This window comes from Acomys russatus, chromosome 23 (genome assembly GCF_903995435.1).
Source record: "Acomys russatus chromosome 23, mAcoRus1.1, whole genome shotgun sequence".
NCBI classification, from domain to species: domain Eukaryota; kingdom Metazoa; phylum Chordata; class Mammalia; order Rodentia; family Muridae; genus Acomys; species Acomys russatus.
In genome coordinates, this window is record NC_067159.1 from 42,372,181 (window position 1) to 42,394,220 (window position 22,040).

The window sequence follows — 22,040 nt, forward strand, 5'->3', positions numbered from 1 at the left end:
ACTTTGAGGATTCTTCTGAGGTGAACCTTTCTGACAACAGGCCAACCAATCCTGACTGAATAACAAGTTATGGGTATTAGGCTCTGTGTTAGCAGTGTGGACGACAGGAGAATATGCAAGACAGGGTGTCTGCTTTAAATGAGTTAAATTCCAGTTAGCAAGCCAAAGGATGGTACAAAGAATAAATGATTAACTCTACAACTTTGCTGTTGCTGTTACTGTCGGAGACAGGCTCTCTCTATGTAGCCCTGGCTATCCTGGAGCTCCCTGTATAGGCCAGGCTGGCCTTGACCTTATAGAGATTCTCCTGCTTGTGGCCACCCCCACCCACTGGCCTACTGAGATGTGAAACCTAACACTTTACATCTCTTTTGGAGTCTTGTTTACATGGCACTGACTATGCACAGGGGTTTCTTTCATGGACTGTAATCTCTTATCCTTCTTGGGGAAAGTGATAAAGCCATTAGATTTAGCCAGGGTCTGTCTCCTCTGGTGGTGCATTATTCAAGATAGTGACAGGTTATCAGCACCACCCACCGTGGTAGGCACTATCTCCATATGGCCATTCACATACTGATGATTACTAACAATTTTTTAAGCCATTTCACAGAAGCCACACTTCAAACGCCCAGTAGATATGTGTATGAACCAATAACTACAATTTTGGAGAACTCAGATACAAACATACACTCAACCTTAACTGAAGTAAGAACTGATGAACAGACCTGACTGAGGTAGCAAGAAAAGCTGAGAATCTTCTAGATCAGAACAGCAATCAACAATGACTTTATGCTGAAGATTTTACTTGTATTTAACCCATTCAAATATCACAAAACCTTATATATCATTGCTTCTAATAAACCCATTTCACAGATTGGAAAATAGAGACACCTGGTCTTTTGAGCCATGCCATCCAACTCCTAAATCACTGTGGATTGATCCGCCCATCTGGCACCAGCACCTGACCTCTTACCTAAATATCATGATGTGGCCATGAGGGGGGAAGCTAAAGAAAATTAAGCAATTTCATTGTGGCAGGCAGAGTCTCCATGGAAATAAAAAAGGGGCTAATTTTGTCAATGTCTCTCCCAAGAGTGACCTTTCCAAGTCTATGAAATTCATCGAAGGCATATATAGTGGGTAGAGGATTCAGTAGAGCTGGGCAGGCAGAATCATGAGGCATTAGAATTAGAATATTTCAGAGAGAAAAAAAATATCAAGACATGCAAAGGGTACCTGGCCTGATCACACCGCAACAGTTATGACCACAGTTCAAATCAGACTTGAAATTCATGTATTTTTCTTCCCCCTCCTTCCTGACTTACCGTGTGTGTGTGTGTGTGTGTGTGTGTGTGTGTACACACGCATGACTCTTTTCGCACTTTAAACTGAACTTTTACCTGATAAGGTAAAATTTTAAAATGCACTAGTCTAAGAAAGATTTTTCTCCCAGTGCTGTCTTGTGGAGCATAGCTGGTGTGTTCATACATTCGCCCTCCTTTTGTCTAGATTGGTCTTACTTTACCCACCCATCGTTACATTCTTCCATCATCCTTGTATCAAGAATTCACAGCCTAACTACTCCTCTGCCCCACCCCCCAATTCTTTTTTTCTGAATCAGAACAGATTTAGTCCTCACTTGCTGCGGTTTGGAATCTGCACACTTAGTATTTACAAATTTTGTTCTTTTATCTGGTAGTATTTCTTGGTATCGCTTCAGCACTCTTTATAAGCTCGATCTCAGCGGCCACCAAGATGAGCAGGCAGAGGAATCAGTACCGGGGGAGTTTCCATTGATTTTTAGTTTTTGTTCCACGGCAAATAGGTCACAGGCTCGCAGAGCATAAAACAGCCTGAGTGGCGCTGACAACCCAAAGATAGTGGGTCTGTGGCACTGCAAAAGCTTTCTTGCCTTCCTTCCCATCTGAGAACAAGTTCCAGCCCGCCTCGGCTCAATCAAGCGCAACTCCCCAAATCCTAGTGCGAGTGCATTCCTGGGGCGTCTGGCTGAGGCTTGGCCGGCTGGGGTACCTAGCCAGGCGGTAGGCTGAGCTCCGCTCGACGCGGCCAAGTGGCCTGAGGCGCGCCTGCCGCGCAGTTAGAGCAGGAGTCTGGCGCCTGCCGGGAGGTAGCTCTGCCCCTGGCCGCGGCTGCTTCTGCCCCCAGGTGTCCCTTGTCAGCGCTGGAACGAGTGAAGGAGTGAACCCAGCGGACTCCACCTTCCGCGCGAGGCGTGGATCTCGCTCCGTCCTCGCTTACATAAGGCGAGCGAGCGCGCTCCCGCAGTCGCTTCCCCCCGCGCGGAGTGGGGCCGCGCCCTCCACGCCTCCTCTGCAAGCGCCTCCCAGGACCCCCGCTCGCCCCACTCCAGAAGGGGACTGTCGCTGGACCGTCGGCGGACGAGCGGTAGCTGGGCTTCTCTCTGGCACAGTAGCTTAAGGATCAGAACCCTGAGCGCCTCGCCGGCGCGCCTCTCCTCCCACTCTTGCCACCTCCCCTCCCCGGCGCTTGGGCGATCCCCGCGGGAGCGGGGACCCGAGAGCAGCGCCCGCTAGGTTGGCGGTGTAGCTGCGGGAGCGCCCGTGGTGGCCGCGCTGCGCCTCCCTGCACTTCCCGAGTGGGGGCAGAGCTCTCGCAGGCGGGAGACGTCAGTGGCTAGGCGCAGTGGACGAGGGACCTTCAAACTCCTCCTCGGAGGCTCCTCTCCACCCCCTTTGGCCCCTGCCCTTGGAGAAAGTGGAGTGTGGCTCTCGTGCTGCTGTTATTTCTCTGGACTGCCTGGCGGTGGCCGGATTCAGCCTCCTGCCCGGCGGGGCTTTCTGCTGTTTGTGCGTCTCCTGGTGGCGTTCCCCTTTCCCGCACACCTCTGCCGACGATGAGGAAAGGTCTGAGGGCGACAGCGGCCCGCTGCGGACTGGGACTAGGATACGTGCTGCAGATGCTTGTGTTACCTGCCCTGGCCCTGCTCAGCGCCAGCGGCACTGGCTCGGCCGCTCAAGGTAAGGAGTCTGCAGGGCGCGGCGGTCACCTCCCTCTTTGCTTCTGTCTTCCCTCTTTTCTACCTCTCCTTGTCCTCGGTACGCCTAGCTTCCTTATCTGCTTGGTTGTCCTCGATGGAAACCACTTTAAATTCCACTTTTTCAACTAGTTAAGAAACCAGGTTTTCCAGTCTTAGTTCCGGAGATGATGGGTAAGGATGGACCCAGGGTGTGTAAGTGTAGCAGTTGCCTCTGCGCCTGTGAGATTCTGGAGTGTCTTTTGCACTTTCAGCCCCACACGCGCACGTTGTTGAATATTGTACACACGGAGGTTTCCAGAGGCTTTGGATAATGACGGTGTGGTGTGCCATACATGCGCCCCGATATGTCTAGTGTGCAGAAGCTCCCCGGGGTGTGCGTTGGCTGGTCTTGCAGGATCTTTTCCCATCTCAGCTAAGAATATGTGTCCATTACTGCCGAGGACCCAGGGCGCTGGTGCCCCTAGACTGCTGGTGAGGAGCTATGGAGATGTTTAATTCTTCTAGAAAGGACAGGCTCCTGGTGCGCCTGCATCTCTGCTCACAACCCCATCGTGTCACCCTCCCGCCAAGAGACCCTTGAAAAACTTCAAACCCACAGCTCAGGTGGGAGATTCTAGCTGTTCGAACCAAATGGGCGACCCCCCAGAGGAAGTGGCTCCGCTAACCAATTTATAACTGACATTTTAATGTATGTAAGCCTTGAAGTAAATGTTTGGAGCCCCCGAGCAAAGCCAAGCTAGGAGGACAGTGGTCTAGAGTTGGGATGTGTAAGGGTAGAGGGGAGACACCTAGACTGAGTGTCATCCTGGGAGCTCCCTTCTTACTCCTTCAGTTTCACCAGCTTCCAGCCTTAGGTCTGGAAAGTGGATAAAAGAGAAAGGCAGAGAAAGAACACAGGCTGCCCTTTCTGGAGTCTCTCTGGCCACCTATGTAGCTAATCTTTTATCCAAGCCCAGTTCCCACCCGGATCCTTCTCACCCATTTTTAAAAATGAATGTATTTATTTATTTTTATTTAATGTATAAAGCCAGGAGGTAATAAAGCTTTGCCTGGAGAGAGGCAATAATTTCCCTAACACACACACACACACACACACACACACACACACACACACACACACACACACACACACCTGGCTTGTTCCACTTCTTTATGAATTTGGAGAGCTTGGGAGAGCAAGCAGTAGCCCTAACTGCTTCAGTAAGGCTCACAGACTGGTGTATCCCAAATGTAGACTATATGTCCTATAATCAAAGACACTGGTGCAGGGAGGGGCTGATAAAAGTAGAAGCAGCCAGCTCAGAGGTCAGGCAAGTCTGGTCCTCATGGAGGTACATGATTAGCAAGACACTGTGAGTCAGTGATTAGCTACTCAAGGAGTAAATTTTTTCTGCTACACTGCTAAGTGGCCATGGTCATAAATCTTTCCTTCCTTTCTGCCTCCCATCCTTGTGTGTCAGCTCTGGATTTCTTATGCATACCCCCAGAGCATATCTCACCATTCTCAAGGGAATCTGTGTTAGAAAGCCTACATGTCTTGACGTTGGTCAGAAGTTCACAGGACATTATCCAGGAAAGCTTAGAGGAGGAACTTATGAAGCCTAAGTGAGGAACCTGATGACCAGTTCTAGAATCAGCTGTGTGACTGCTGCTGGAATCCCTTGGCTTTACTGAATGCACAAAGGACTAATCCATTGGGTGAGGAGCAGGGTAAGGGAATGATTTGGGAAAAGGGCAAGTTAAAAGTCCCCCAACATGCCAAAAGGAGGCAGGATCCCTGTGGAGAGCTTACAACAGCCAAATTAAAAAGACTGGGTAGGAGAAGGATCGATAGAGATAATCAAACGGGGGACTGTAAGTGGATTAATATTGAAAGAAGGGAGCAGAGACTGAAAGGAAAGGAACTGGAGCTACTCAATGCCTCTTGCACTCTTTCTTCGCCTACATCAGAAAAGTCAAAGGTTGAGGATTAATTATGATCTTAGACAGAAAAAGAAAAGCAGGTTCAGCAGGGTGTGTGTGTGTGTGTGTGTGTGTGTGTGTGTGTGTGTGTGTGTGTGTGTGTGAGAGAGAGAGAGTTTAGTGTGCTCTTTCTCCATTTACTTTCATTCAGGGAGAATAACAATTTTTTTTTCTTCAAATCATGTGGTCTGAAATGCAGGACTCTTACTTTTATCTTTGTTATCCTCCATGTTCCAGAACACCAGCTCTTCTCCTGTTGTTTGTGAGACATCAAAGGAAGTGTAAAGCACAAAAAATCTGCTATCAGCTACTGTCCCTGTGGCTGCTACTCATTAGCCAGGCCTGTTTACTACTGACCTGCTGTTAACACTTTATTCTGAAGTCATTTAGTGTAGGATGGTCTGGTAGGCAGGCTCCCATTTCCTCCAGTGTCTCCTTTCTCTTCACTTTACACTAGAGCTCGCACATATACCCTGAAGGTACCATTTGCCTGTTCTGATACTTTAATGACCCTGGTGGACTATTTATGAATGGGACACATACGCAATTAGAACAGGGGCATTCATTGAGTACTTTACCATGTAAAGAAGAGTTATCATCTGTTGGAGCAGTACTTTGAAAATGAGAAGCTTTTGAAAATATATAATTGGAAAACAGCCCAGGGAAGAAAACAAACAAACAAACAACAACAAACAACAAAACACAGTGCTTAAGATAGAAGAACAGAGTGAGTGTTATTTGTGAGTGAACAAGCTTCAGCTGTGGTTTAAAGACAGACAGCAGTCATTTTAAACAGGTCCTTGGGAGGTTCTCTGAGCTGTGGGCAACAACTTTCCCCTCTCGGCCTGGCCCTCTAATTGTTTCATTGAGGATAGCTGGGAAACCTTCACTCCTGGAAATTTTCAGGGCTCCTGACTTCCAAGAATGAAATATTTTTACTAGGAAAGGCAAGGGGAGTGTGTGTGTGTGTGTGTGTGTGTGTGTGTGTACGCACACACACACACATACGCACATGCTCTCGCATATGCACGCATGCCTGTCTGTCTGTGCCTCTGTGTATTTATGAATTTTTGCCTTATCTGCCACCGACTAGTGTTATGTGTACTAACACTTTCAAAATTCAGACCAGAAAATTATTAAAGACTATTCAGAGATAATTCTCCTATTGCATAAATTTATAGTGTTTTTAGACAGCAAGTAACACACTTTTTTCCACAGAGGAAGAAAGAGTACTTCCATGACTTTATGAGTTTTGTAAGTTACAAATTGGCAGTGGGTTTTGATGACAACACAGTTTGTCATCTTTTCTCATATATGCCTCAATGGAAGGACAAATTCATGTATGGACACCGGAGATTTACAGTAAGGGAAAATAGACAAGTTGGCTTTGGTTAGGCAAGTCGCTCAGTGCATTCTACCTTTACAGGATGATTAGAATGCCTTCAGAGGACAAACTTTTCAAGCACCTGCTTTTAAAAAATGAGGAATCATGGCTGAGTGTGGTGGTGTATATCTGTAAGACTCCCACTTAGGAACCCTAGGTATGAGGAACGTAGCCAGCCTGTACAACAAAGACAGACTCTCAGTAAAACAGAGAAATTGTTACATTATTATAAACATCAGGGTTCAGCAGGGAAGGGTCATTTGAAGTATCTATCTTTATACCCTGGGCACAGATCCTCATCAGAATCCATATCAATGTATTTTAAACAACTCGCCTAAGTACGTAAGGAAGGTATGAAAGCTGTACGGGACTAACCCTCTTTGCTTATTTAGTGTTATTGTCAAGACTTAAATATAACTTTCCTCTAATGTGTGCTATATTCTCCTATTAGCATGAACAGGGGAGTGTGCTCCATTAGGTCTTAAATGCAGATAGCACTTTTCTATTTAGGCCAGGATTTGCTGGGGCAGCAGAGGGAGTCATTCTCAGAAGAAACATTAGCACAGGGAGGCTGTAGCCATTTCTGGAAGATGCTGTGGGTAAGAAGTTGAGCCTAGACTCCAGCCTTGAAATTTCAACCTAGATCTTTTCTACTTGAGCTTTGCATCTGTGGACCTTAAGAACAAATCTGTTCCCATTTCCTGCATACTACACTTTTGAGGTCATTTGGATAGAGTGATTATTAGGAGTGGTGTTGCATAGCAAACAAATCCCATTCTGTGTGCTATTTATTGGAGACTTAGACTTAGATTTAGACTTGAATAAACTGTCTTTGACCTCAAGACAAACTTATCAGCATATAACTTTCTAAACTATAATAGTGAGTACATATATGTTCCTTGTGTCAAGGAGGCCTGGATTCTACTGTGAGTGATGCTGGTACTGGAGACAGTTCCAAAATTTCTATATATAGAAGATTAATGGTAATGATTTGGATGCAAATGGTACGAAAGAGAAACTTGAGGGTTGAACCAGTTCAGATATATACTCTCATTCACACTCCCTACCCCCACCCCCATGCAGACTATGATCTTTTGACCTACCAATCTTGGCCCCCACCCCCATCTCATTACTGGAATTACAGTTGTCTACCACCATGCTCAGGTTGGAAATGAGATTTTCTTGAAGTTACGTTTGCATTTCAAAAGTATTAGTTATATTCAGATGACTCTGCCACTTTGGTAGAAGGTATTGAATCTAGGTGGCTGTGTATAGTGTGCTAGGCAAGTGATGCTACATCATGAAGCTGTAGCCCCACCTCTATTAGTCAATGACTATTTATCTGGGTTTGGGCAGGTACAAGCTAACAACTGTTAATACTATGTGCCTGTTCTTTTAGTTAGCAAAATGCCTCATAACTCTCGAGGCATCTCCTAGCCATGTGACCATGTTTAACTTATTTAACCTTTCAGTTTTCTCACATGTAAAATGAGAAAAAAATACATACCATGTCATACTAGGGTTGAATTACTGTATGTCAATCAACTAGAGCAATAGGTAGCTCACATAAAATTATCACTTTCTGGCTTCCAGCTTTGCAAAACACTGACACAAAGTGAGAGGAATGCTCCAGGACTTAAAGTCAGTCAAACACTATTTGAATTTTAATATTTAATTGCTTATAAATATAGTGACATAAACAATAAATATCATTGATATTTCTTTGCATGTCGCTTCTGACCAACTTTTAAGACAAAACTAAGATTTCAAGGGACCTTTATGTTTATTTTACTTGTGGTTGAGACAAACATGTATTTTTCCTGCAAATTGGTCATATACTCATTCTGGTTTAAATTATCAATAATTGAATTATGCACTTAATCCCAAATTACATATCTTCTCTCAGTTCTCTTTCCTTCTCTCTTCCTCTCTTTACCTCTCAATTTTATCATTGTCTCTGTCTCCTTCTCTTAATCAGCAGCTTTTTGAACCTATGAATGGACTCTGGTTCCAGTACCTAACTTGTTTTATTATTGTTTGTATTTGTAAAGCATCCCATGAATCTGAGACCTTATCTATCCAGAAAGAGCATCAGGTCAATGATATTTTTAGTAGAAACTCAGCATTGGTTTTGTGCTACTTGTTTGAAGGACATTTTTCAGGAGTAATCTTAAATGCTACTGTATTTTCATTTGTAATTCTTTTTTAAGAAATTGTAACCTATAGATTCTCTTGTTGTGAGAACTTCTATGTTAAAATTTACAGAAGTTTATAAAAGTTATTTTGGGTAAATATTTCTATGAACTCACAGAATCCGAAGAATTGAGTATGTTTATCCTCTCTGCTAGTTTGTATATGTCAAAATGCCTATTTATGAAAATCTAAAAGGTATGTTGCAAATAATTGCACTCTTTATAAGGAAAATATTAGAAGCTATCAAGCTATAATGAGAATTTATTGAAGAGTTTTGACATGTATTTACAATGTGGGCTTCCTCTCATTCCCAGTATTACTTCCCCCACAGAATTATACAATGACATTTTGAAAGACACTGGGATTATAAAAGTAGAATTGCTAGAGATTAGGACCATAAACAAATTTGTCCTTCTCCACATAGTACTAAAGTCCCGTGACATCAATTAAACTGAAGTTACAATGTAGAAAGCAAGCTACAGCTTTGAAAATGCCTAGTGTGCAGATCTTTGTCCTTACCTCAGTATACCTCTTATTAGCAATGAACAGTATCTCAAAAGTGCTTTGCACTGCAAAGTGAAGCACAACATCTGAAAACTCCAATGTTTGGGGAATATCTTCCTTTAATTAAGCAACACACTGAGTTTTATTTTCCCATGGAAGAGAAAGGAGACAAGGTGAACCTTCCTCATATTGGCATGCCTGTTGGAGTTCTTATTTCATATAATAAGGATAACATAATCCTATTAACATACAATATTGATTAATCAAATTTAACTCCAGAGTAACAAGCCTTATTTGTTTTAAAATGTTGTGAGGATAGGCGGGTTTACATTCATTAATCATTGTGTCATGTGGCTCCTGTGGCTAGTTTCATTTTTCAGCAATTATGAGAGCAGTAAAAAGGCCTTGTAAGATGAACACATACTATCTTTTTGTCCAGATACAGATGCTAAGCAGAAACTCCTTCATCACATTTGATATGTTTATTGATGAGTACTAACATTTCTCATATTTAATCGATGTCTTAATTGATTATTTAATTGTAGACTTCTTGAACTTAACTATAATTGATTGTGTTCTATTTTTTTCCTTTTAAAAGGAAAGCCCTATATAGGAAAGTTGATTTTAATTAAAAAATAAGTTGATGTTTACATATTAAAATGTATTTGTAGTCTCCTTATTAACTCAAGTATGTTACAGAAGATAAATGTAGACTTTTATTTCTTCCAGCTCATTAAAATGTAGGTGTGTGTAGAAAGTATAAAAGTACTATAAAAAAAGAATAATATAAAAGATAGAAACTTACACATTGTGAAAAGATTATATAAAATTAATTCAGAAGACACATTCTTTCAGACAAGAGAAGTTTTGTGCAATATGTTAGTTAGCCTGCATGATGTAACAACATTTCTAATCATTGGCAAAGAATAGTCAAGTGTAAGCTTAAAATTAAAGAAAGAGTTTTGGACAACTCTATTCTCTGTAAATTTACAAGTTTGTTACTTGTACTTAAATATCCTAAATCATTATGCTATAGTTTTTGGAATAACAAGGGCTGAAAAGGTCCTTTGAACAACTCCTTTGAAAATTAAGCAGATGGTCAATTTCCTTGACAGAAGCTAAATGTGATAGTCAGCAACCATAGAACTGTTCCTGTTTTGTGGGTTTTGTGATATGAGTTATCTTGAATCTAAGCTGAACAACCCACAAATTACTATCCCTCCCCTCCCAAAAAAACTATAAGACAGCAAAGACGAGTAAATTCTAGTAACTAAACTTTGAAGATTATGGGTATTCCATATATGTTTACTCTGTTTGGCATTTGGTCAAAAGAAAAGTGATATGTTGTATGTCCTTTGAGTGAAGACTTTGAGAATGTACACATTGTGGCCACCCAGTGGAAAGACTCAAGTTTAGCAAGTAGCAATGCTGAAATCATTCTAAATAAAACAGTAATTATATTGCCTCTCATTTTCTTTGGCAATCTTCGGCCTTCACTCTGGGTCTTTTATAAGATGATGAGAGACTGTAACTTAAAATTGGCATGGGCACTCAGCACAGGGATGGGGGAAGCTGACACTTGCCCCTCACCCACAGGGCTTCTGCCTTGGAAAACAGAGACTCATTTCTGTGGTTGCTGTCAGGAATGGAAGGGAAATGAATGGTTTTTTTTGTTTTTGTTGTTGTTTTGTTTTGTTTTTGTTTATGATTCATTATTAATTCTGTCTGAAATAGAGACCTAAGATGGATTTCTCTCATAATATTGAAGAAGTTATGACATAAAACTTTTATATAAATCATGTCTTAGTTGTCTTACTTGAACTGACATAGGAAATGGATTTCCAGAGTATTTTCAAAGGCTGTGTTTGTTAAGAAGTTGCATCTTGATCTTTTGTGTACTTCTTTGGGCAGGACATGCTCGACTGATGAGTGCTATGGCAGGGACCCACCAGTGATCTTTAGAAAATGTGTTACTTAATCTTGAGCTGCCTTGTTAAACATTGCCATCATAGACAACAATATTCTGTTGTTTCCCATGGCTCACCTGCTTGGAAGAAATCCGATAGCATTATATCCAAATTGTGTGGGAATACTTAGGGACAATTGTCCTGAAAAAAAGAATTTGCTAAAGTGGAGCTGACTTAATAGAATTATAGTGCGTTTAGAGATTGACATCACTGTCTGCTTCTCCAGGTATACTGGCTGAACGAAGTGTTTTCTTTTTTTTTAATGCCACTACTACCATACCTTTCTTTCTATAAATAATGAAAGGACTACATTGGAATAGTTACCATTTATTTACAATAACATGAGTAAGAAAAGTAGAAAGATGGCTAGGAAAAGTATTAGCTGTAGGAGTGCCTTCCCAGTTGCAAAGGGGAAGGAATCATGTTATTGAATTTATTATAAACCACATGAAAGACTTGCATGTTATTTTTTACTGAATTAAATAACTATTTTTTCTAGAATAATTTCTCACAGCAGTTTTAATGAAATTAGTAATTATAAAAGTACATAAATGCTGTTTGATAATTTCCTATGAATGTGTGTATAAAACAATATGAGTGTGCATTGTAACATGTTTTGATGTTTTAGAAAAAAAAAACATTTGTTTTTAAACGGACTTGGCAATTACCCAAAAGAATGGAACCTATCAAATGAATGTTTTACTTTTACTTATAAAACTCATTCATGAAGGTGATTATAAACTGGCAATTCTGATTTAATCACATATTTCTTAATAAAAAGTTATATCCCACTTTTCTGCAAAAGTTGTCTTGGCAAGTTGCTAAGCCATTTCATTGTGTGGGGCATAGACTGTCTCATCATAGAAACAAGTTGTCTCCTGTTGCCAAGTGATGTCTCCTCTCTATGACCTGTGACAAACTCCTGTCTTTTTCCCACATAGTCTTAGGGTGAACTCTCATTCACTGACTTAAGCTAAATGTCTATGCTCAGTAAAATATCCACTTGTAAGCACGCAAGGAGAACATGTTTTACACAAGTTCCTGAAAGTTTTGGACTTCTCTAAGAAAGTCAGCAGTGCTTTGGAAGGGCCATCTGTAAAGTGATCTTATACATGGTCCCACTGGAGGCAGCTGGGGTCTTCTTTCCTGCTCAGAATCCAGGAATAGTCTGTTTTCTTCTTGAGAAAAATTGGAATTGTGATAAATCTTCTTGGTTTCCCACAGATGCCATATTAGCGGCTTTATTTCTAGTGCTATCACAATATCCAATATTTTACTTAAAAAGGCAAAAAAAAAAAAAAAAAAGTTACTTGTGCAGAAGACTATCCAGATTTTCATTCAGGATATGGCAATGTTTCTTGCTTATATTAAGTACAATAATAAAAATCTATAGACACAGTCAAATGTCATTTGGTAGAAGCTATTAACATATATACATTTTCAAAATTTTGACAGTTTTGAACTGAGACGTTAAAAGTACACAAATTCGAGGATTCGGATAACTATATTAGACATGCCATCATCCATGGTTGACAAAGGGTTCTCATAGAAATATATAAAGTACACTGTGAAAAATGACAAGTTAAATATAATTCCTCACAAAGTTTTGTGATTACAAGTCTGAAAGTTAATGGGAAAGGTTGCCTGTTTAATGCTGAATTGCAAAGTTAAAAAGAGGTTCTTAAAGATAACAGCGACTCCAGAGTCCTTGGGTTTATTTAGCATTCAGTGACAGTCACTAAATTAGGGAAAGGAATGTTCAAACAACACACTTGAGGAAAAGTGATTTTTATAGAAAGGAACCATTTCTGCTAATAGCCAGTAACTGCACATAACCCCGCTGACATTAAAAGTCCATTAGCTAAGCCCAGTTTAAATACCAGCTGATGCCGTGTCAGCTAAATGTATGCTGGCATGTTTTCATAGAATGCAGTAATAGCAGTTGTATAGGTTTTTTTTCTAAAACTATGTACATTAAGTAAAACAAACGCCATCTGATAGTAGTAGCAGGCTGCTACGAAACAGGCAAAGATTTGTGATGAAACAAAAGTAGCAGTCTATATAACAGGAAGATAATAGGTGACAGTGATGGCCTTAAAAGGGAGGCTTTGAAAGAAATCATCTGGAGTAGTTTAACTTGACATTGTAAAGGAGTTGTTGCCATAGGAGTTTGCATTCACATATGATGCCTTGAGAAGTTTATTTAAAACGAAGGGTTTTTTTTTTCTTCCTCTATTAGCTACAATGTTTATTTTTCCCTGTACTTTGAAACTGCAGGAAACATAGTTGTGTGTATGAGTGGGGAGGAGAGCCAGCATCTGGAAAGGGAACAAGGAAAGCACAGGTATAATTTAACACTTTTTAATATTTATAAATGATCTCTGGGGTAATATTTTCAAAGCTATGTGATATGTATATGCTATCTGCAATGAAAGTGAAGGTTGAAATGCTCATAGTAGCCTCCATACCCATTTCTTAACCCTATTTTTCACATTTAGAAAATTTTCTGATGGACATTTTAGTCATCTGAAAGAAGAAAAAAAAAAAAAAAAGGATACTGCCAATTGTTATGGAATCTGTGAATCTCTTGTAATCATCTGAAAGTATTCTCTAAGTCAGTGTTCTGTAACTGTGTAACCATTGTGGTGCTGAACAGGGCTGCTCAGTTGTCTGATGTGTGAATTGAGAAATGGGCTGTAATTAATCAGCAGCTGTCCTGCTAACGCAGCTCTGAAGTACTAGGAGACCTCCACATCCACCTCCCCCTATCCTATTATCAGGACATTAGCAAAACCCTGCCCAAGTCAGGAGGGTGGAGCCCAAGTCAGCACATGACCACAGTCCCACCTGCACATGCTCCCCAAGCATCTGCACGGTGTCCCCTTGGGTTCTCTGCTCTTGCCTTCAGAGTCCTGAGTTCTCTTCTCTGACTATAAAGGCCACATATTTTACTTATTTGTACTTTGAAATTAAGAAAGTATAATTTTTTACATAATAAAAAGTAAATCCTTACGTAACCCTATATTTCTTGAAAAGAATACTAACAAAAAAGAAAAGCCTTACTCTTTAGCCATAGCAAAGATTTCCCTTTTGTGTGAATAGATTCTTATACACAAGAGTCTTAATAAAATCAAGTCCTCTTTAGTATCATTAACTGTTTTAATTCATTTCAGGCCACTGCAAATGTTCATTTTGAATGAATTGTGAGCTTACATGGTCAAAGTTTATATAATTAAATTACTAGCCAAAATCCCATTTACTGACAAATTATATGAGGGCCTTGGTGAATAATCTTGTCTCTAGTATGTAACTCAGACATTAATAACAGATGGTGGCATGCCTCCATCCAACAGAGTGAACTGTGATTTTTAATTTCCAACCTATTTTTAAGACTAAAGCATCTTTTAAAATGGCTATTTCCATATATTTTTCCTATTGTAATGCATGAAGTTTAATTCTATTGTGAAATGAAAAGAGAATGTCATTGTATTTAGCTGCATAATACATGTGTACCCATCTATAAACTTGTGTTATAAAATTGAATTATGTTGAAATACAGTAAGATGATCCTAGATTGATTATAATAGGACAGTTATTACATTAGTTTAGAACAGTTTTTAGAAAAATAATTCCCTGCTGTGTAGTACACTGTTACTTTCCTTGACAGTTTTAAAAGTACACTCCCCTCTTGGTATGAACTACATTTTTTTTTTTAATGGAGTAAACACATTCCTTCTTGAATGCATTTGTTTATGCTTGCAAAACTGTTCTTTAAAATAGTTGATATCCACTCTGAGATTTGTCTTGACTGCATTTATGTAACTCCTTCTTTCTCCCCCTCCCTCTCCTCATCCCCCTCCCTCTCTGTCTCTCTTTCCCCCTCCCTCTCCCCCCTCCCCCTTCCCTCCTCCCCTCCTTTGGTCTCTAGTTTTCTTTCCCTGACTTCCAGGAAATTAAAAACATACTCTTTGCCTGTGTGTACACCTGTGAATGTGTGCCTGCATCTGTGTATTTGAATCTGATAAATTTCTAAGTAAAGAAATCTATAAAATAAACCAAAAATTATTCATGTATATGAACAGTATCTTGTGACAACTGGTACTGCAAATACTACCAGTCTGTCTGTGAGTCCCTTGGCAAAGACGAGTAAAGTGCGTTGAGCTTTGTGGCTGGCAATTGCATGCAGGTATAAAAAATCCATATTTTGCTTTACATTGGGAGTAAAAGATAAGAATAATTGTAGTGATGTCATAAAACTGTAAGGAGGGATGGGGAAGTGAGACGTGAGGAGTGGAGGACTGTTCTTGGCACTAGGCAAACACTCAATACACTTTAGCCCTTGCCATTGCTGATAATATTTCATTCTTATCATAAATGTCTAAGCAATGGAACAAGCTTTATTTGGCATTGCTAAAGCTCTATCGCAAGAGAAAGAGGACTGTCTTCAGTCGGGATTAATATCAAATGGAAGAACAGCTTATGGACCAAAAAAAGTGTGCTATCGGCAATACATCTGTTAAAAAGAAATTGGCACACTTTAAAAATCATGTTTTATAACAAATTATGATATTTGTACATGAAAATACTTTGGAAAGTAAAAAAAATTGCTTCATTATGTGTTTAAGAACAAATTTATTTTTTTAATGCTGAGTTCTGAATCTCAAATATATTTCAACAAAAGTAGTGCTTGACAACTTTAGGTGAAAATGCCCATTTATTCTTTTTAAACTATTTATTGCTGTGTTTGTAAAAGCGAAGGTTAAAGAGTAAGAAAAATAATTATAGAACTCGATTTTTTGGCTAATATTTAAACTCCTTCTAAAGGAATTGAAACAATTAACCTTCTTCATTATGTCAAAAGTTTTAACATTACAAAGCATGTACTGTACCTAGTATAAAAGCAAAAATTAAACTAAAATTTTAAAGCAAGGGCAGAGTTCCTCATATGTTCAGGGTACATATTATCATAAAAGCCAAAATGAAAAAGAAATTAATTAGATGCCGAACTGCTCAATATATGTGCACATATAGTGGGAAAAAGGTATCTGTGTATACATTGGGACTGGCCATGTATGTACTTCATGTAATTAATATTTTACATGGATCCAAGGAAAGGCCAGTGTAGCTCTCTAGTTTCTCAGAGGTAGCCACATCAACTTCTGTTCCATAAGAATAAAAAAGAACATTTACAAAGATTATAGTCCTGTTTGAAAAACAAACTTTTCCGGTGTGTAGTTATAAAGGAAAAAATTATGATTGGTTTAGTAATGACTGTATTTTGAGAAGAATATTGGCACAAGAGGGATTTCTCAGCGACAAACAACGTTCAACCTTACAGTTTATGATCTGCAGTGACACTGCTAATTCTTTTGTTCTTTTGTTTTATGTCATTTGATATGCTTCATTTTAACGTTTAAACAAGGAAACACATAATTTTTTTCAAAATATGTACACTTGATAGAAAATGCATAACCAAAGGGCACCCCCCCCCAATTACAGCCGTTCTGGGCTTTCCAGCAATCAGAATGACAGAGATGGATTAAATGAATAAGAAAACAAGGACCTGTCATTCGCACATCAGAATGACACTCTTAGGAGGCGGAGATCTGTTTGCAGTTTGCTTTATACAAACACAGGATTTAATGTCCATTTGTTTTTAACCTCCCCCATTTCCTAAGTGCTGTCCTAAGAAACATTCACTTAAAAAAAAAAGTTAACAGGAACTCTAGAATCATCAGTGTAGTGTCTTCTCTTCTCCTCTCTTCTCTTCTCTTCTCTTCTCTTCTCTACTCTTCTCTTCTCTTCTCTTCTCTTCTCTTCATAACAGAACAGAACAGAACAGAACAGAACAGAACAGAACAGAACAGAAGCCAACAGAAGCAATCTGGAATGTTTTTGATGATCGATTGGCTGTTTATTTGAGATTTATCATGGTATATAACAGTTAGCTTTTAGTAAGTTTTTGGAAGATTTTCAGAAGTAAAAAGCACAATGACCAGGTGATGAGCCTGTGCTTTTGATTCCTTCTAGTATATACCTATGCTGTTTTATTAAAGTAAAATCAAGCTTCTCAATGTTGGTGTTTTAAACACTAAAGCTGTCTTACAGACTGTTGGTATGCAGTTGCCAAAGACTTTTGTTTTGTTTTTTAAATTGGTGTAAACATTACCTATTTTTCTCCAGAACACATGACTTACTGGTATTTTGCTGAAGTGGTAGTTGAGCCACCCAGAAAGCCAAGTTATTGAAACCGTCAGTTCTTTCTTACAGCCTCATGTAGTTATATGCTAGCAAAAATTGAAATATTCTTATGCATTTAATGGTGTTGTATTATGAAAGACACATATTCCCTAAATATGGTCACATATAGTCACCGCACTGAAGTGGCACGTGTTTCTTCTCCACTCCCCTTTGGCCTGCAAAGTGAAGTCGGGTAAATGTAATGCCATCTGCAGAGCTCTTTCTCTCCAAACTCCTGCCTAACTGGAAGTTCTAAATTTCACATGGCTTGCAGGATTATTTGTGTTTAGTCCTACTGAAACTAAAAACCTTTCTGTGGTAATAGTCTCACCGCACCAGGAACCAGCTTCAGATTATGGATTTATTATTCTGGTGCAGTCCCTGTAGGGCAGCCCTCCCCACAAGCCTTTGTAGAAAGCTGCTTAAAACCCCTCTTCTCTTTTCCTCTTTCATTGGACATTCCTCTCTCATGCCCCATCCCTTCCTCCTGGGTATCCTCACTTCCACTGTTCATTTCAGTTTTAGCTCACTCATTTGTAAAATGGCCTCTCCTACCCATCTGGATTGCTCTGCTCATTGTGTGTTCCCAGCTACATGTCAGCACAGCGCCTAACCATCCCGTTGTCTTTAGCACATGATGTATTATTTGACACAAGGTTAATATGTGATATCTAATGTTTGAATGGTACTGAGTGAATTTATGGTTTTGGCATAAATAACAGAATTTGGCTTTTTGTGGCAGTCCACCATAGTAGAATTGGCATCTCTCCCTTGTATCTTGATCTAAGAGTTCCGGGATCAAGTGAGGTGGGTGTTGATCTCTAGATTGGAACCCAGATGGACCAAGGAATAAGCATCCACCATCCATTAGGACTGTTTTTAGTGGAGATCTCAAGTGCCCAGATATGGTGGGCAGATCCCCAGCCAGGATTAGTATTGGAATTGGTAGAATGTTTAAAAGAAAGGGCCTAATTGGAGGAAGTGAGGTTATTGGTTACTGGTCATGTGTTATTGGAATTCTGTTTTCTCCTTTTCTCACCCTCTCCTTTCTGGTCATCACAGGGAAAGCATGTTTGCCCCAACTCTGCATTCCCAATGACCATATATTGTCTCGTCAAAGACCCCAAAAGAGCAGCATGGCCAAAGGACCACAGACTGAAATTGTGGAAACAATAGTGAAAATGATTTTTCTTATTTTTGGTCGGTTAGCTCAGATATTATACCACAGTCTCAGAAAACTAATAGTCTAACCATTTGGTCAGTTTCCTTCACCCCTGAAATATGTTCCCACTGGATTTTCTTTCATCCAGCTCATGGCTTTGTAGTGATGAAGAACTTTGATTCTGGGGTATACAAAACAAATAAGCCTCAGATAATTCTGTACAAGCACTCTGAAGACGTGTGCACTCTCACTGGCCTGGTCAGTCTACTGCAAAAGAGAATAGGGAGCTGTGGAGGTCTACAAGTTTGAAGTCCTCCAAGATTACCAGAGACTTTCCCCAGCTGTGCACTTGTTGATACTGATAGTAAAACCTGAATTTCCAATTAGTTAAACTTCGGTTTTTATATTGAATTATTTTTCATTATTTATTGATCTAGTGGTTATTTCTTATTTCTCACCCTGGCAGGATGTGAGAGTGTGAACTGTCTGATGAAGGGTAGCTCTCCTGTGAAGGCCTACTGGCACAGAATCAGGAAAAATAATACATTTGTATCATGCATAATCACTGTCCTGTAGGTAGCTATTGTCTGAAGATATTTTCAATGTGATTGTGGCCTGCTATTTTTAAGGCAGATATTTTGATTTGCAAAATGGTGAAACAAACCATTATTGACTTAAAAAGCTCTTGTAGGCACTAGATTATACTACACAGCTAGCAAAGAGAAAATTCTAACAAGAAGTAGCTCTTTAAGACTACAGTAAACAAAGCCCCAACTTGCTCTGGATAATGACCGTGGAGAGCTATGTGAGGATCTTTAACTGGTGCTGCTTGCAATCAGGCAGTCTGAAGCTTGCCTTGGCATAGGGCAGAGGAAGTGGTAGAGAGAAAGACCTGTAATTATCAACAGCAGGTGCCCATAATGGAGTCCCAAAGAGATGGTCAAAGAGGCAAATGCTACTTCAGCAAAGACAATTTAGACTCAAAGGCATTTAAAGTTAAAAAGGGAGGGGGGTTAGAAAAAGACTTGAGAGCAGTATTAAAAGAATACTTCTTTGTAGACCAAGAAAAAATGTAATAAACTCTTTAATGGAAGTTAACATCTTCACCCTGTACACCTAAATGTTGAAGAGAAGATGTTTAAAGAAGAGATGAATACTGGTTTTAGAGGAGTGATTAAACATCAAACTTTTTGGTTCTTAAAATGTTTATTTGTGATATAAAACTGTTTTGATCTTTGTGTTATTAAGGGCCATTTGAAAAATTGAGTGGAAATTAGTTTCCATTTACAGAGTAATTTTCATGACTTCAAAGACACCAACTCTTGGCTTCATGACCATGTATAGCCTGAATTTTTTGTCGGTTGCCGCACCCTACTGTGCTAACATATTTTAATTTTAACTTTTTCTAAAAGAAAGAAACAATTATCTTTAGAGGTGCTTAAAAGAGTTATAAGTCATATAGTAAAGTGTATGCAACAAATCATATAATTAACTTACAGAAAAGACGGTCGCTTTGGTAGTAATTCCTTCTCACGTACTTTGGTGCCTCACATTTGACCATGTCCCCTGGAGGGGGAGACCTGGTGGCACTCAGAGGAAGGACAGCAGGTAGCCAAGAAGAGACTTGATACCCTATGAGAATATACAGGGGGAGGTAATCCCCCTCAGGAACAGTCATAGGGGAGGGGAATAATGGGAAAATGGGCGGGGGGGGGGAGGGAGGAATGGGAGGATACAAGGGATGAGATAAACATTGAGATGTAACAAGAATAAATTAATAAAGAAAAATGCCCAAAAGAAAAAAAAAAAAAGAATTGTGCTTAGTGTGGTATTTTAATTCAGCATTATAGTTCAGTGTTTCAAAATAGAATCAATGGTGTGGCTTCAGTGCTGTGCTGTGTTGCAATTTGTGTGTTTGTATCATATTGGGATGTCTGTTTTATTAGAATTTTCTCTCTGAAGCATTTTATGTTTTTCCATGATAAAGTGGAGTGAGTTTTTATATAGAATATTTTTTTCTTTCCCCTCTCCCTCTTGCCTTTCCCTTTTCCCCTCACTACCCCTTCCAAATAAGGGTACACTCTGGTTGTTTCTGTGCCATGGGAATCTCGGGGGTGGGGAGAGAAGACCTTATAGTAGAGAAAAGCATGATGGTAAGTCTGTTTAGCTCCATTCTATGGTGCGTCCAGTGCATCCTTAGGGGGGAATCATTTTACTGCCTGATACAATGTTATACTTATCACTCTGAAAACAACTGGGAAATGCAGTCCTTCACTACATTTTCCAGGCATACCTTTAGCTTCCACAGTAGTTTTATGTCAAGATCTTGGCCTACTTAAACAGAATATGTAAAATTTACTCTGGAAATTAGCCAGGACAGATTAGCCCTCAAAAATGTGAAGGATAAAGATCTCTGTGGCTAAGTTAAAATAAACTTAACACAGCTGACAAAAGTTATGCTTTGGATAATGCTGCCTAAAAAATATGTATCTTCATTGTTGAATGCCTCAGTTTTGTTCAAAGCAAATACCAAATATAGAAGAGACTAAAGAATTATCTAAAAGAGGGTAGATACAAAATGAGAGGAAATAATAACTTTTAGATGTGTAACATATCTCTTTATTTTTACTTACTTGAGTTTTTTTTTTTTTTTTTTTTTTAACTTCAGATTGTTGAGTGTTAAACTATGCCTGACATCAAGGCAGTGGTTAATATAGACCTCAGTGTGTATCTCAATAGCTGCCTAAGGACTTGCTAGCTCAAATTCAAGCTTCTCTAAGGATTAAGTTGTAACTGGTTTTAGCTGTGGGGCGGGGGGTCACAATGTATCCAGGTATTTTAACATGTTATATGTCTTGCAGACACTGATGATTGAGTTTATATTTACTTATGGAAGGAAAAAAAGTCTAATACAGCTAAAAGTAATTTAATTTAGAAAGGACTATTGTTTTGTCCTACAGAGATAAATGAGAACACAATGTACATGTGTTGTGTGTGTATGTGTGTGTGTTACATATTCATATGTGAGGGAGTGCACATATGTGCTCATGCATGTGGAGATTAGAGGAAAAAACCCAAGATCATTTTGTCAGGAGCCATCCACCATGCTTTATTTTGAGACAGAGTGTCTTCAACATCCTAGGAATTAGGCTGGCTGGCTACCGATTCCTAGGAATCCACCTGCCTGCTGCTGAGAGCAAGGGAATGACAAACATGTCCCAGCACACCTGCTTTTTATTCCATGGCTCCTGGGGATGATGTCAGGTCCTCATACTCTTCCAGGCAAGCACTTTACCAATTGGGTTATTTTCACTAAGCATGCACTGCTTGTCTTTAAGAAACTTCAAATCTTGTTAGGGAGATTAAAAATTCCAGAAAGGTCTGTCAAGTCATAAAAGGATAGGTTGATACTGGCAATAATAAAAAGTAGTTTTGAAGCCGCGATTGGTTTGCTGGAACTTTCTACTGTGGTATAAGCTCACAACAACACTAATCTCACCTAACATGGAGATTGCCTGGAAAGGTCCTGTTAGAGCTGTGCGTCTCTGTGTCCTGTGTGTATGTTGTTCCGTTTTCTTCACCTTTCAATTTTTACAGCACCGCACCACA

At 39.6% G+C, this 22,040-nt stretch overlaps 1 protein-coding gene across 2 annotated transcripts in view; it reads left to right on the plus strand.

Moving 5' to 3' along the window:
- Window positions 1-2,449: 2,449 nt before the first annotated feature.
- Unc5c (unc-5 netrin receptor C) overlaps window positions 2,450-22,040 on the plus strand; it is a 351,840-nt gene continuing 332,249 nt past the window's right edge. Inside the window, exon 1 of one of the 2 annotated variants that reach the window (XM_051165895.1) lies at window positions 2,450-2,999. In XM_051165895.1, coding sequence (XP_051021852.1) covers window positions 2,876-2,999 — 124 coding nt within the window. In that variant the 5' untranslated portion in view covers window positions 2,450-2,875. The remainder of the gene's footprint in view (window positions 3,000-22,040) is intronic. The other variant, XM_051165896.1, reaches the window with a different exon arrangement.